At 35.4% G+C, this 17,156-nt stretch overlaps 1 protein-coding gene across 2 annotated transcripts in view; it reads left to right on the plus strand.

The window, feature by feature from the left end:
• The window catches only part of LOC118201412 (transcription factor YY2), a 55,817-nt gene that overhangs the window by 24,023 nt on the left and 14,638 nt on the right, over positions 1–17,156 (plus strand). For both annotated transcript variants that reach the window (XM_085808466.1, XM_085808467.1), the window contains exons 2-4: positions 4,088–4,211; positions 4,291–4,348; positions 14,347–14,505. In XM_085808466.1, coding sequence (XP_085664592.1) covers positions 4,088–4,211; positions 4,291–4,348; positions 14,347–14,505 — 341 coding nt within the window. The remainder of the gene's footprint in view (positions 1–4,087; positions 4,212–4,290; positions 4,349–14,346; positions 14,506–17,156) is intronic.

Here is a 17,156-nt window from a genome sequence, read left to right on the forward strand (position 1 = left end):
AATTTCCATATAAAGGAAGAGTAACTCATTCTTCTCTTTATGCCATTTTAACGAATGAAGGTTTATTACTGGAATGGTTAAATTAGAGCAGGAACACTTGTATATCTCTTTCAGGTAACAAATCTGTAGTTAATGTTCATTGCTGATGTTACGTTATACATTTTTGAAATTTGCCTCAGTAGTAGAAATATTGTTTTAAAGTTTTAAATGACACCTATGTAGTCCTTTTTTTTTTTTTTTTTTTTTTTCCAAATTAGCGAAGATGCGTATTTAAGTAAATTTTGGAATCTGAAGAATCTCTGTATCAATTTTGTCATTCTTATCGGTTCAGTCTGGTTGTATGGAGTCTTTGTCCTGTTCCTTTAAAAAAAAAGTCTGACATTCAGAATCATCAGAACTTAAGCAGTTTTGGATTTTAGATCATGAGTTTAAATCTGATAAGATTATATATAGAAATTATAAAATTAAAAATATGGAAAGTTGTGAAATCTTCAAGCATTTACGATCTTAAGAAAACCTAAATATACAAGAGAAAAAAAAAAAAAAAAAGCTCAATATATTGTAGGATTTCAAAGTTCCTGGACTGAGTCTATAATGTAAAAATTTTTTGCAGCAGTGTGACTGTGAGAACGTTTTTGTGTTACTATGTTACTTTTTGTGACAACGTTTTTTGTAGGCAGGTGCATTTAGTAACTAGCGATAGAAAGAAACGGCATCAGCTGAGCAGAGAATCAATATCAAATTTTGTGTTCACTTGGGAAAGAGAGCTATGGAGACTTTCCAAATGTTGAAGCATGTTTACGGAAGTGAAACGTTATCGAGAATGCAAGCTTTTGAGTGGCATCGTCATTTCAGATAAGATGAAATAAGATAGATAACTTCTGCTCACTATAACCTTTCAATAGCTGAAAATAAGAGTGTGAGTAGGATGATTTAACGTTATTGCACAAGATAGTTTCACCTCCTCCCCCTCCAAAACAAAATGCTGATCAGAACAAAAATTGATTTATATCAACATTTTCCTTAAATGTCATATTATCCATTCTTACACTGTGTGAGAAAAAAGTCCTGTAGGATGATTGGATAACAGATCATTTCAGTTATTGGACATCCAAATATTAACTTTGTACTACACTGATGTCCATAAATTAAGGATAATTCGGAGTCACGCGGAAATCGAACTCTAAAATAAATATATCACCTGTAAAATCACTACACACATTTTCAAGAAACATATGCGAATTTCAGGAAGTAACCAGATGACACCGATGGTATGTCACAATGACGAGAATGTAAGAGAGTGATATATAAGGAATACAAGCAAAGAAGTAAAATTGTTCGCAGATGCTTTATAAGCATTTCAGTGCAATAACCAAATAGTTATGACACAAAAGACGCATTTGGATGATTTTTTACATGGTAGAATTATCAGCCGCCTGGAATGTGGACGTATCCAACTGGAAGTATCAGACGAACTTGGAATTGTTCCGAGTGTCATCTCCAGTCTTTGGCAACGATTCCAAGATGATGGTAATGTGAGTAGACGTTACAGCACAGGTTGCCCCAGAGTTGCAATTCCGAATGAGGACCGGTATTTGGCAGTTACTGCCAAAAGAAACAGGCGGAGCACAGCCTCAGACCCGTCTCGTCAGCTTTCTTCAGCCACTGGTATGACAATTTCAAGGCAGACCGTGTACAGACGCTTTGGGCAGATTGGTCTATATGCTCGTAGACCTGTCAGATGCGTTCCACTTACTGCAACTTACTGTCGCCTGCGGTTAGCCTGGAGTAGAGAGCATGCATTGTGGACACCGCAACACAAGGGCTTGTGTGATGTTTCCGATGAGTCCAGGTTTAGCTTGCAGTCTGATTCTCGCCGGACTTTCATATGGAGAGCTCCAGGTACCCGTTACCACCAAGAAAACATCATTGAAAGACACCGTTACGGTTGTGCAGGAGTGCTCGTTTGGGGTGGAATTCTTCTGGGTTCCAGAACTGAAATGCATGTTCAAATTGGAACCATGACAAGCCAAATCTATCGGGACGTCGTTCTGGAACAACATGTATGTTTGTTTCGGGGCGCCATGGGCGCACAATTTGTGTTTGTGGATGACAACGCCCGTCATCATCGTGCAAACATCGTAAGCGAATGCCTTCAATCGGAGGATATCACCCGTACCGACTGGCCAGCATTCTCACCGGACTTGAATCCAGTAGAGCATGTGTGGGACATGCTTGGCCGACGAGTTGCAGCCCGTCAACCTCCTCCTACATGTCTACCAGAACTTCGGAGAGCATTGTTTTTTGAGTGGTGTAATATCCCTCCAATATCAGATCGATAATTAGATACTCAGCATGCCTAGGCGTTGTGCGGATTGTATTGCATCGTCTGAGAGACATACAATGTATTAACAATCATACCAACCATGTAATATTGGTTTTTTGTAAATATGTTTTTTTTTTTTTTTTTTTTTTTTTTTTGTAATTTGTTCCAGGGAGAAAAAATCGCTAATTTTTTTAATAATATCAAACATATAGCATCTTTTTTTTTTGCTCTTTACCTTTTGTTTAATAAATAAGCTTTACAAATAAGTCAGATTTGTTTTGCTTCTAACTCTTCCTTTGCCTGATTTTGCATCATCCTTAATTTATGGACATGAGTGTGTATTTCATTTATTTATCAATTTTTTTGATAGACGGTCTGTTTTTTAAATTCCATGTGCGTGTGATAGGAAATAAAATTTTAATTGACAGTTTTTGTCATAGAGGCATGACATGTTAACAAAAATAAGTATACGTAATGAGAGTGTGGTATTTTTGTCTTGCCATATGTATGTATTCCAGAACTGAAATGCATGTTCAAATTGGAACCATGACAAGCCAAATCTATCGGGACGTCGTTCTGGAACAACATGTATGTTTGTTTCGGGGCGCCATGGGCGCACAATTTGTGTTTGTGGATGACAACGCCCGTCATCATCGTGCAAACATCGTAAGCGAATGCCTTCAATCGGAGGATATCACCCGTACCGACTGGCCAGCATTCTCACCGGACTTGAATCCAGTAGAGCATGTGTGGGACATGCTTGGCCGACGAGTTGCAGCCCGTCAACCTCCTCCTACATGTCTACCAGAACTTCGGAGAGCATTGTTTTTTGAGTGGTGTAATATCCCTCCAATATCAGATCGATAATTAGATACTCAGCATGCCTAGGCGTTGTGCGGATTGTATTGCATCGTCTGAGAGACATACAATGTATTAACAATCATACCAACCATGTAATATTGGTTTTTTGTAAATATGTTTTTTTTTTTTTTTTTTTTTTTTTGTAATTTGTTCCAGGGAGAAAAAATCGCTAATTTTTTTAATAATATCAAACATATAGCATCTTTTTTTTTTGCTCTTTACCTTTTGTTTAATAAATAAGCTTTACAAATAAGTCAGATTTGTTTTGCTTCTAACTCTTCCTTTGCCTGATTTTGCATCATCCTTAATTTATGGACATGAGTGTGTATTTCATTTATTTATCAATTTTTTTGATAGACGGTCTGTTTTTTAAATTCCATGTGCGTGTGATAGGAAATAAAATTTTAATTGACAGTTTTTGTCATAGAGGCATGACATGTTAACAAAAATAAGTATACGTAATGAGAGTGTGGTATTTTTGTCTTGCCATATGTATGTATTTCAGAGAAAAGTTTTTGTAACATTTTTTATTACTAAGTAACATCTATAACTAATAATTTAAATGTATCTGTTTCATCAACTTTTTAAAATTCTTTTAATGTTACTACACCAGTGTAATTTTTTTATGTCATGATGAACTATAATTGTATCATATTTTGTCATTTTTATATATATTACTTTCAGTTAAATTTATTGACATAGGAATACATGCCATTGAATGGGATAATACAGATGGATTGAAGCATATCAAATTAGAGCCTAATGCACAGAATAAATTATGTAACTCATTTAGTCTTTTCTTATTGAAACCAAAAAAGTTCCGAGCTTCTGATAGTAAGACATATTCAGAGTTTAATATCAGTGTCTATTATTTGACTTTTTTTTTTTTTTTTTTTTAAGATGAAGCAACCACACCTGAACCTGATCCAGATTTTACTGAGTATATGACAGGGAAAAAAATTCCTGCTGGTGGCCTTCCAGGCGTGGATTTAAGTGATCCCAAACAACTAGCAGAATTTGCAAAGTTAGTTTTCACTTTATATTAAGCTTTTTCTTGTCATAGAACTTGCATTTATGCAGCATTAATATTTTCTTTTACCTAGAATGAAACCTCGTAAATTGTCTGATGACCTGTCTAGGACAATAGCCTGTCCACACAAGGTATTTAAAAAAAATTTCGTATTTATTTATTACTGTTAACATTATATTCCTGTGCTTTGTATTTGATCATTCATATGTTTGTGATTCCTTTTTACAATTGGTTATGTTTTTCCCCCACATTAAATTTTTAATTTTTTTTTTTTTTTTATAAACATGCTAAAGCAAAGTTTTCATGGAAGAGAAAATCTTTCAGTTTACACATTCAAGTCTATTTTTATGTATTTTTTATTGTCAAACATTCTGTGAGGATGAATGAGCACAGATAATTGGAATAGTACTTACATTAATTTCCCTTCCTTTATTACAGATAATTATCAGATTTCATAACTTTTCAAAAGAACTTAAAAAGCAGATATTTTATGGATTTTTCTTTTCTCATTGAGAATGTTGGCATACCATTTATTGGCATGTGTGATGAAGTAATTTGAGCACAGTCAAAAGTCGTTAATTCGGACACCCATAATCCGGACCTCAAAGCTACAAACTTTCTGCGTTCTGCGCATGCGTCGTATTGATCAGAAAGTAAGACCTTTACAGCTGCGAATTTGCAAGTGCGCGTGCGCGAAATACGTTTACGAATGTGCGTTTAATGTATAACGGACGGTATAGGCTAAGCTAAAATTATCTAATTATCTATTTCAGTTAATGCTGCAGATTGCGTTGTTCCTTAATCTTCGAATTGGATCCGGCTTATTATTTTTTGCAGACTATGAGAGCAATTTTATAAAAGTAAGCTTGAACTTTCGATTATGTCAAATAGAATTTCCGATATATATTTACTAATATGTAAAGGATCTACAAAGCGAAAGTATGTTTCGGAGTCCATTAAACAAAAAGTGGAATTGCTGCAAAAAATGGATAAAGGCATATTCTTTGTTTATCTTTAACGCTGTGGCACGCAATGAATTGGAAGTTGATCTGTGAGCACTATCCTTATCTTCAGGGCAGATGTTTTTATTTTATTTGGTTTATAATTGCTTACTAAATGTAGTATTTCATCTCGATGTACTCCGTCTTTGATATGATTTAAATCAAATGCCTCGTCATTATAATTCACTTCCGATAGCGAAGAAAGTAACAGAGGTTATTGAAAACGAAAAAATTTCGATTGACAAATTAGTCGGTATTCTCGACACAGCAATTATAGGACTTGAACAGCGGAACTTTGTAACTGAACAAAAAATTATGTCTGTTTATAGAATTAAAGAGAAAGTATTATCACATAAAACGAAGCAACTTAAACAACTTACATTGAAAGAAATGTTTAATAAAGTAAACAAATAAATATTAAGCTTTTTTTTTTTTTGTAAATTTTGATACCCTTTAGATCATAATTGTTCTTTATTTCGTAAATTACGGTTTCATAATTTTAATTTTATAATTTCTGCATGCCATTTTACCAGATTTTTAACTGATGATCTATAATCCGGAAAAATTGATAATCCGGAATCGCCGAAGTCCCGATGAGTCCGGATTAACGTTTTTTGACTGTATTAAATTACTTACAGTGTCTAAAGCATTTCTACCAATCAACTCAAAGGAAGAAATATTTAACATGGTGTACCTCGTAAAATTATACTGCATTTTGAATTATAAGCACTGCAATTCCCTACTTTTAACTTTAATTGATAGAAATTACAAAGTATATACTTTGCTCTTGGCTCTTGGGTTATTCTTTATTCAAAGCACACCATTTATGCCACCCTTTTTTAGGATTGCTGTTAATGTGGCTTATGCTGATGAGACTTGTATGAGCAACATCAAGACCATAATCTGTTATTATGGAAAAAATATACCGTGGCAACAGCAAATTTAATGTTTTTTCTTAGCATCAGCAAAAATATTTATTAATTCATTTGCAGTAGATTCCCTAAAAGGGTGTACATGCTTTTCTGTTCAAAATGCTTGCAGAAAAGTATCATAACATTCATATATTCATATTCATATAATATATATACTCATATATTTTTTTAGGTTATATCCATTAAACTTGTACCTGAATCTGGGTGCTAGAAGATATTCAGAAGAAATTTCTGAAGTGATATCTGAAATATCATATTTTGTGTAGTAGCGTCAAAACAGTTAAATTATGTTTTACGTATTTGCATGATGCTTCATTTTGAGCAAAGAATTGTAATTTTCTTTGATGAGAAACAAAGAACTATCATGCCGTAACCATCATATATGCCCCCCCAAGTCCTGCTATGCTGCCTCAGTGTGGCAGGGTGTGTGTCACTGGGCGGAATAGGCGAAGAACGTCAGAAGCATAGCTCCTGGTAGGGCCACCCTAGGTGTGAAGGCCGTTCCAACATGCCCAGCTAAAGCATAGCAGGTGAAGATCCTTCAGGGGATCACCATCTTGGTGATCGGGTGTCACAATCCTGGAGCCCCAGTGATCTCTCCTCCTTTCTGCCTTCTCTCCTCTTAACTGCAACTTTTCTTGCTAAGGTTCAGGCTCGTCATAAGAAACTGGAACAGCCTTGTCTCTAGTTCTTTGAGTGGCAAGAAAAACTGCCCATGTGTTTGCCATGAATGGAGACCCATGTCACTAGAAAGAAGGGTCCTGGTAGTTGAGGGGCGAGGTACTGAAGTTCAGGCTCTTCATAAGAAACTGGAACAGCCTTGTCTCCAGTTCTTTGAGTGGCGAGAAAAACTGCCCATGTGTTTGCCATGAATGGAGACCCATGTCACTGGAAAGAAGGGTCCTGGTAGTTGAGGGGCGAGGTACTGAGGTTCAGGCTCTTCATAAGAAACTGGAACAGCCTTGTCTCTAGTTCTTTGAGTGGCGAGAAAAACTGCCCATGTGTTTGCCATGAATGGAGACCCATGTCACTGGAAAGAAGGGTCCTGGTAGTTGAGGGGCGAGGTACTGAGGTTCAGGCTCTTCATAAGAAACTGGAACAGCCTTGTCTCTAGTTCTTTAAGTGGCGAGAAAAACTGCCCATGTGTTTGCCATGAATGGAGACCCATGTCACTGGAAAGAAGGGTCCTGGTAGTTGAGGGGCGAGGTACTGAAGTTCAGGCTCTTCATAAGAAACTGGAATAGCCTTGTCTAGTTCTTTGAGTGGCGAGAAAAACTGCCCATGTGTTTGCCATGAATGGAGACCCATGTCACTGGAAAGAAGGGTCCTGGTAGTTGAGGGGCGAGGTACTGAGGTTCAGGCTCTTCATAAGAAACTGGAACAGCCTTGTCTCTAGTTCTTTGAGTGGCGAGAAAAACTGCCCATGTGTTTGCCATGAATGGAGACCCATGTCACTGGAAAGAAGGGTCCTGGTAGTTGAGGGGCGAGGTACTGAGGTTCAGGCTCTTCATAAGAAACTGGAACAGCCTTGTCTCTAGTTCTTTAAGTGGCAAGAAAAACTGCCCATGTGTTTGCCATGAATGGAGACCCATGTCACTGGAAAGAAGGGTCCTGGTAGTTGAGGGGCGAGGTACTGAAGTTCAGGCTCTTCATAAGAAACTGGAATAGCCTTGTCTAGTTCTTTGAGTGGCGAGAAAAACTGCCCATGTGTTTGCCATGAATGGAGACCCATGTCACTGGAAAGAAGAGTCCTGGTAGTTGAGGGGCGAGGTACTGAGGTTCAGGCTCTTCATAAGAAACTGGAACAGCCTTGTCTCTAGTTCTTTGAGTGGCGAGAAAAACTGCCCATGTGTTTGCCATGAATGGAGACCCATGTCACTGGAAAGAAGGGTCCTGGTAGTTGAGGGGCGAGGTACTGTCCCCAACATACTGCTTTGGCCTCTGCTTCAGTTAGAGGGGAGGCACCTTGTTGTCCTCATAGGTGTCAATTGGCTGGTCACTAGTCCTTGTGCCAGTAGTTTGGGGACAAGCTCTCAGGATTACCTGCTTTCGGGAGAGCTGACTGTGGAACTTCAGTTTGGGTATGGGTCCGGCTAGCCCTGGTGTCGGAGTCTGTGTCCCCTTGTTGGGCTCCATGGTAGATGGGGCGGTTGGATCCAAATCTTTCTCCATTTAAATATGAATGTTATGATACCTTCCTTCTCCAACATAAGAAGTGACATAGAAAGCACCGTATCAGATGCATTTTGTCCATGTTTCTTAATTATAACCAGCTCTGAAGAATTGGAAAAAAAATGTCACCCTTTCTAATACACAAACATCTTTTGTCTTCTGTATAGTATTAAGAGATTTCTGTGTGGAGATCTTTTGATAAAAACTGTGTCTGGAAAGCAGTGTAATAATAGTCTTTTGAAACTAACCAAATTAGGACAAGCAAACATTGCAATAATACCACATAACATTTAAATTCATCTCGAGGAGTAATCTCTGAAATAGAATTACTGTCAGTAACTGAAGAGGAATTTGTTAAAGAGTTAGGAGATCAAAACGTGTGTAGTGTTCGTAGGATCAAAATATGGAAAGAAGGTCAACTCATTCCCACTAAACATGTCATACTTACTTTCAAGTCTCCTAACCTGCATAAAAACATCAAAGCTGGATACCTAAACTGTTCAATCGGGCCATATATACCGAATCCAATGTGTTGCTTTCAATGTCAGCACTTTGGACAGACCTCTTGTTGTGGTAGTCTCACATGCACTCGATGTTTCATCGTAAGCCATGACATTGAAGGCTGCTCTGCTGCCCCCTTATGTATAAATTGTAAAGGCGAGCAACCAGCTTTTACAAGGTCATGTCTGAAATGGCAGACAGGAAAAAAAATTCAAAGCATTAAAGTTACACAAAAGATATCATTTGCAGAAGCCAAAGGACTTGTTTTCTCTAATCAGCCAAGACCTAATAAATCTTATGCATCCGCAACAAAATCGTTCAGATCAATATCAACGCAAACCACAATAAGCACACAGCAAAAGGAGCTAGCAATGACAGATCCTAGAAACCAAAAATCAGGGGAAAAGTCTGATGTTGAAAGTAGTATGCCAATGACTGCGTCCAAAGGAAAATAGGATGTCCAACAGAACAAACATAAAGATGTTATCAAACAGAAAAATAATCAAAAACCCAGCCAAAGTTCTATCGCAATCATGAGTTCAGGACGTTGGATGAAATGGAGGTTGAACAAGGGTTTTCCCTTCCGAAACACCTTTTCCCTCAAAAGTCAAAAAATCAACACCGCCGAAACAAGCATCCATAATGGGTACCTTAATTTCGCGGAACTGCCGGGTTTTCTGTCAAAACCTGGATAATAATAATCAAGGATTTAATCAACATCTATCAACCTGCCTGCTTTTCACTTCAGGAGACCTTGTTAAAACCAGGCAGACATGCTAAGATATAGAGATATACAATGGTAAGAAAGGACAACCTGTCTAGGGATCGTGCCTGTAGTGGTGTGGGCCATATCGCCTCCCACAATCACCCATACACTGCTCTCTCTTTGATGACCTCCTTCAAGCGGCGGCGGTTCAGATTAATTTATGCTTCTCAATCTCAGTATGCACAATATTTACCCCCACATGAGCATGCAGATCAGCAAGAGATGGACAGAATAATAGAGCAACTCCCAGAACCTTTTCTGCTTTTAGGTGACTTCAATGCACATAATACCTTATGGGGAAGTAGGAACACTATTTCAAGGGGATGACAGATCGAAGGAAGATCATCCTATTTGTCTCCTTAATAATGGAGAATACACCTACTTTCATCAGCCAACTAGAACATTTCATGCCTAGTTCTTGATCTTCATGATCTGGCCTTTTGTTCTCCATCTTTACTTCCCTTTTTACTCTTTCAGTGTAGGGGAGAATCTCTACAATAGTGACCATTTCCCAGTGACTGTAAATATTACAGGAAAGTTGGTAATCTCAAGACAACCACACTTATGATAAAGCTGATTGGGATTTTTTTGCATCTTGTGCTGTGCTGACTGAAGAAATTGTAAACGATGTGGAGATTAATGTAGCGTTAAAAATGATCTATGATGCCATTATACAAGCAGCTGATCTCTGAATTCCGAAGTCCTCAACAAAGTTCCCAAAGCTCCCGAAACCCTGGTGGAACAATGATTGTCATGAGACTTCAAGAGAGCAAAAGAGCTTGGCGTATCTTTCACTAGTATCCAACACTGGCAAATGTTCTTGCCTTTCTTGCCTTTTTCAATTTATCAATTCATTTGATACAGTGTGCTTGTGCATCTTGAATTTTATTCACCATTTGTCTGGTGCATAATAACCCTCGAGGTTATGTGCCATTAAAAATCAACCAACCAACCATCATATGTGCTGTATTTCAGCCCTTTGGCCCCATTGCTCTTCCTACAGTTTGCCTCTATGGGGTCAGTATTTCGAATAGTTTAATGTACTCAGTCTATAACAGAGAACTGAAGAGGTATTCTTCCAGTGCTGTTAGGAATATCGAGTGCACTGGAGCTATCGTATGTATTTTAATAGGTATTACATGAAAAAATGACCATTTTTTTACGTTTCAAATAAAACTGAATGGGCATTTTCTATGAACCTCTTGATGAACATTGTGTATATATATTTATTTATAAGAAAAGGAGAGGTTTTATATGTGAGTGTTTTTATATGTACAATATTTCTGTTTTATGTAAATTGGATAGGTTTTTTTCATGTACAATTTTTGCTTTTGTTGTACAAGTTTTCTATTGTATGTATAATGGCTAAGTTTTTATCACGGACATATATTGATTTCACTTTAATTTAGATCTGGGTTTCTTAAACTTTTTTCAGTCACAACCCCTTTTCATCACTGAGATTTTTCACGACCCCCCGAGGACCTCATAATATTTAAAAAAATGTTTTTGGGAGCCCATAAATATTACGCAAATCCGACACACATGTGAGTGAAACTCAATGTTTTCGCTTGTACTGTAAATATACTATTGCAGTTTTAAGTCATTAGCTTTAAGACATAGAACAATGTGAAAATTTTAAATAAGTAACAGACGAAATGACAGCATCATGTGCAAAGCAAGAAAAATGAATGTTTATATTATTATAATAAAAATGCGTCAAAATGTTTTCATTTTTTTCCTTTGTGTTGTCTTATCTTTATCTATTTTCAGATAGATACATTGTGAAAAAATATTTGGTAATTGTAAAATTATTATAATAAGTTAAAGAAATATCAAAACTGCGAAAATTTTTGGTGACCCACAGTTTAAGAAACCTTGATTTAACACTCTGAGCGGCCAGGGTTTTTGCTAAGAAACCGAAAATTTCACAAAACTACTAGGAGAACAAATTATTTTTTTGATTTTAATGTAAAAACTCATGAAAATACATACCTGGATTTGTGTGCTTTTGATATATTGCCTTGACTTCTTTGACATATTTTAATATGCACATATATACGTTCTTACAGATATCACAAAAAATATTCTAAGCCGTATATATACGGCCTTGCTGCTTAGAGGGTTAAATGATGGGATGTTGTTTTGCATGTAACATCAGGAATTAGGAAGTTCAAATGTTTTTTATGGCTCTAGCTAATTTTTAACCTCTTCTTTTCTCATAAATCTGTTTTAAAATTTGCAACTCAATGCACAGTTTTTGATCAACTAGGTCTCATGTTTTAATGATTTACTACTTTCTACTTGATAGTGATATTTTATACTTAAAAGTCCAATAGGACAGTATAAAGTGGATGGCTGATTCTGAGAATCTAATGTAAAAATGTACAGCTAATTCTTGTCACTATGTTTTCTTTCCTCTAAAAATTTTTGGCACAATACTTTTAATACTATTGTTTAAATAGTTTTAAATTACTTTGATGGCCAATTCTACTCCTTTTATTAACAAACGGGCCTTTTCGTTTCCTGAAGTTTGATCGCCCTCTAGCTTGAAGAATTACGACTTTTATTAACAAATGACTGTTTTTTCCATTTTTCTCTTACTTTTGTGGCCATGTTAAGTAATTTTAGCTGAATTAGCCATTTTCAATTTTTGAAGCAGTTCTTAAAACAACTTGACTGACGCCATTTTGAAATTTTTCCACGTCTTTCGACCCCCTTTAGCTTTTGGACGGTTTCCTGCCAATGGACAGTCTTTTGACATTGGCTGTTGCCCAGTGACTTTGTTTCCCCCTTCTTATGTCACACGACAAGTTGAAGAGCGTTGAAAAGCACGGAGGGGAATTACAACCCTTTTCTGTTTTTTTTTTTTTTTTTTTTTTAATGTTTCTTTTACAAAATTTTTTTCTTGGTTTTAGCAAGACCCACACTGTTAGTTTTCATTTAAATTTAATTTCAGATTCATTTATAAAGTTTTAATTCTTTAAGCTTGCAGGTCCAGCCTGTACGTTATTGAACATTTTGATGAATAGCAGACCTTTATTTATTATTTTTTTAATTTTTATTATTGCTGTACATCGGAGTTGCATTTACATTTTTTACACCTTAATGTGTAATTTTGTGCGGACGCGTCGGGAAATTGGAACAGAGAATTGAGATTAAAAAAAAAAATTTTTTTTAGGACAATTTATCTAATTAATTAAAAAATTTTGTAACGCAAAGTTTCATTTGTCTGTTTTTGCGAATCGCATAATGGAGTTAGCTTGGTTCGACGTTCAACCAGAAATTTCCCTTGAAAAGCCAGGGTGGACCTCGAATTGAGCTAATTTACCATTTTCGCTTTTTAATTTTTATATGTTTTAACTTTTTACTTGTTTTAACTTGTACCATCGATTGATTTTTATATGTTTTAACTTGTTCCATCGATTTGTTTTTTACTATGTTTTATTTTTTGCCTTTAACTTGTTTCCAACGATTAGTATTTTACTGTGTTTTATAATTTACATTTTATTTCGCATGTAGCCTAATATTTCACCCTTCAATGTCATTGTTTTTTTAAAAAAACTGTGTTGAACTTTGTCTTGAAGCCACAGCTCCTGGTAACTTTTTGGCGAGCTAACTACAATTTCTCTTCTCATTTCCTTAATTTTGCAGCATATTGCACAAAAGATTTTGACCAAAATTGGTCTTTTTAGTATTGTTCTTACAACCTAGCTTATAATATTATTTAATAAATTAATTCATTGTTAGATGAAATTTTGCTTGCAGTTCATCAAGTTTATTTATTTATTTATTTTTTTTTTTCTACTTGAAGATATTGTTTCATTTGCTCCTGGAAGTGATCAATTTTGAATAGCGTCTATCTGAACTATAACAAAAATTGTTCTAATACTTTCAATCATATTTTTACCTCTTTTCTAATGACCAGCAAATTCTCTTCATCTATGGTATTGTTTATTTCTCAATTTTGAATTTCTGGTTCTTTTTCTATGGTAGTCTTCAATGTGTCTTTCCTGTTTTCATATGAAGTTAAAATAGAACAAAAGGTTTGCCTGCCTAGCAATTGAAAATTTGCAGGTTAATCATCCTTTCATGAAATTATAAACACCCAAAGCAAAATGTGCAACTTTAAGATTTTTAATATAATATCTGCAAATGTTGCATTATTTCACCTTCAAATAGTTTTTAAATATCTTTCTTCTCCCAGCCACTTTTCATTTTCTCACTTTGGCAAAATATTAAAATACAGTATTTATTTAATACTTAATTAAGTAGCATTTTACTAAAATTTAAAAAATTACAAAATAATAATAATTTTATTTATGAATTGGATAGGTTTTTCCTGTGTGTGGCAGCTTTTGTCATTGCCATTTGTATTATTAAACCATCACTGTCCTTACTGCACAATGCCTGCCTGCATACTTACTACCAATATACCTTTAGTATATTGAAGAGTATTGTTAAACAATCCATTATGAAAAGTACATTTTCATGGACAAAAAATTATAAATTACTCTTGAGTATTATGTACATGAAAGACTTGGGCAAAAATGTGGTTTGATAGCTTCCTCAGAATATTATTAATATTTATTCCTAATGTACAGTAAGCATATTGACCAAAAAATGTAAAAGTTTTATTGTTTTTGGTTTAAAAATGTGATAAGTTGCTATAAATTATAATTAATTAAGTAAAATTAAGTGTTTTAATGCTTTTTGTTCTTTGACAGCAATTTATGTATACAGTTAGTTATGCATTTCAGGGTTGTACAAAGATGTTTCGAGATAATTCTGCCATGCGTAAACACCTTCATACACATGGTCCACGAGTTCATGTGTGTGCTGAATGTGGTAAGGCCTTCGTAGAGAGCTCAAAGTTAAAAAGGCATCAGTTAGTCCATACTGGCGAAAAACCATTTCAGGTATTTCTTTTTTATTATTTTTTGTTTATAGTCATACAGAAGAGTTTAATTATGTGACTTTGCCTCAGATGCTGTCTGGAAAGTATTTCAGTAAGCGAGCTTATTTTGCTTTGTATAATAGCCAATTTGTAATTCATGTTCTTTAGTCTATTAAATTTCTTATAGTAAATTTTTAATTGAAATTTACTGGGTGTCATTTTAGCTAAGTGTTCATTAATTAAAAAAATATTATTACAAGAAAAAAGAATTTTGATGTCTCTTTGGTTTAACATATATCAAAATTATGAGTTCATTGAGCTTAATTAACCTGTTCTAGACTAAACATTGCATAGAACTTGAAGCAAAGATCAGTGCAATCTATTACTGAAACTGCTTTTACATTTTGATGCACATTATGTGAACTTAACAAAGCAAGAAACAAGAGGCAACTGATTGAGCATTCTGCAGAAATACTTACTGTGATGTGACAGTAATCTGGTTTGGGCAAAAATGCTTATGAGTTGCTGTGTAGTGGTGTTAACTTTATAGATCTTTAAATGCCTGGAATGTGACAGGATTTATTTCTTTGCACTTATTTTTCCCCCCTCAAGAAAATATCTGGGCTGTATATGTAAGAAAAAAGAATACGAGACTCGAAGTTACTCATTTTAATTTGGGTACTAACTCTGTTTATTCTAAAAACAGTAATAACTTTTTCTAAACTGTGCCATTTAAAAGTTATCTGCATTATGTCCTCTGCATTATGTAGCTCTTGGCCATTCACTGTTCAAAATTTAAACAAAGGATTCCAGTCTTATGGACTGTGTTGTTCATAGTTCCGTCTGTGGTTTCAAAATGCTGTAGTAAAAAAACTTAGATGAATATATCAAAAATGAACCTTGCACTAAAGTAGATGCAGTAGGTGACAGCACAAGGAGGAAGTGAATCAAAATGGTGTCTATGGGCAAACAAAAATTCTTTTGCTTGTTTGAATTTGCTAAATCAGAATCAGTGGTGCTGGTGCAGCAGGCATTTTGTGTGAAATGGTCGAACAGAGACCCGCTGACAAGACAATTCATGTGTGGTAACAAGTATTAAGAAGCTAGATGCTTGTATGATAAGCAACAAAGTGGTTGACCAGGTCCATTCTGCAGAAACTGTTAAATGGTGTACGGAAAATGTTTTTGAAGAGCACAGTGAAGTCGATTGTTCGTGCAACCCATGAATTGGGAAACCAACAGTGTGGCAAGTATGCAAAACTGCATTTGAAGCCATATCAATCGCAAATGATGCAAGCGCTGACATCGGGGGATTGCATTTCTCGTATGAACTTTTGCATCGATGTCCAGGCTGATGATTCAGTGCTGCAGAAAAGGCCTTTTAGTGATGAATTCACCTTTCATATTTCTGGCAAGGTAAACTGACATGGTTTACCATTTGGGGCACCGAAAATCTTCATGCAGTAGTGGAACACCGCCATGATTCCTTTAATGTGTTCTGTGTTATTTCCTCGTTTATCTATGAGTGTTTTTTTAAACCGGAGCAGATGTTTACCAGTGTGGTGGACATGGATATGCTATAATGCCACATTTACATGAACATTACATGAGCATGACTACTTCATTTTTCAGCAAGATGGAGCTCCACCTCATTTTCTGCAAGATGTGCATGAGTACACAGAATTAACTCATTGTAGGATTGGCTGACCTGCTGAAGATGACATAACTCTTTTGCCATAAGCTTACACTCACCGTGTGGCTATGTAAAAGACCTTGTTTGTTTTCATAATCCCTTCATGGCATGATTTAGCAAAATTGTGTGAAAGGGTCACATGCTATCAATACCATTAATAGTATTATGTTGAATAAAGTCTAGCAGGAATTGGTAACATTGCATTGGTGTATGTGATGTGAACAAGGGTTCACACATAGAACACCTGTAAGGGCTGTAAATAAAATTTTTATTGTTTATGTATTTAGTGCAATGTTCTTTTTTGCTCTATTCTTCTTAGGTTTTTTTTTTTTTTTTTTTTTTCAACTAAAGCCTTCTGAAACTCTGGAGGGAATTATGAATAACCTGGTATAGGCTTTGCTGAAATATGCATTCATTTTTTTCTAGTTGCTCTTGCCTAGCTAGCTTGTGTCTCATCATTTCATTCTGTCTTTAATTGTTTAAAAAATTGTTAAGTGTACATATAATTATAGACTGCTTGTTGCACCCATAGTGATGTAAAAAGGAGAATATGCATCAGAAATTATTAATGAAGTAATAGAATTTTGAAGCAGAATATTATATGATATATTATATATATTAAAATTGGAAGCAATTTGAAGTTCTTAATTTGAAAGTGAGTACACAAGTTTGGTTTCTGTGAAGGCAAAGTATAGCAGTCTTGGCAAGTTTGTGAAAACGTTAAGCTGGTGCCAAAGCAGCATACGTTGGTGTATATTTTAGTAACACAATGAACTTTATTAGTAAAGTTTATTACTTAAAGTGAAGTTTACAGTAACTTTATTAGTGTTTATTAGTTATTTATTTAGTGGTGAGTGAATTTTAGTAACATTTTGGAGTGAATATGTCATATCAGTTACTAGTCTCTATGTGTGACTTTATGAGTGTTAAAAATACTGAATCCTGTTTATGCATGCTGATGCAGTTTGCAATTCATGTCG

This window comes from Stegodyphus dumicola, chromosome X1, assembly GCF_044657685.1.
Source record: "Stegodyphus dumicola isolate Sdum_Otavi_A_Nest chromosome X1, ASM4465768v1".
In the NCBI taxonomy this organism is placed as follows: Eukaryota; Metazoa; Arthropoda; class Arachnida; order Araneae; family Eresidae; genus Stegodyphus; species Stegodyphus dumicola.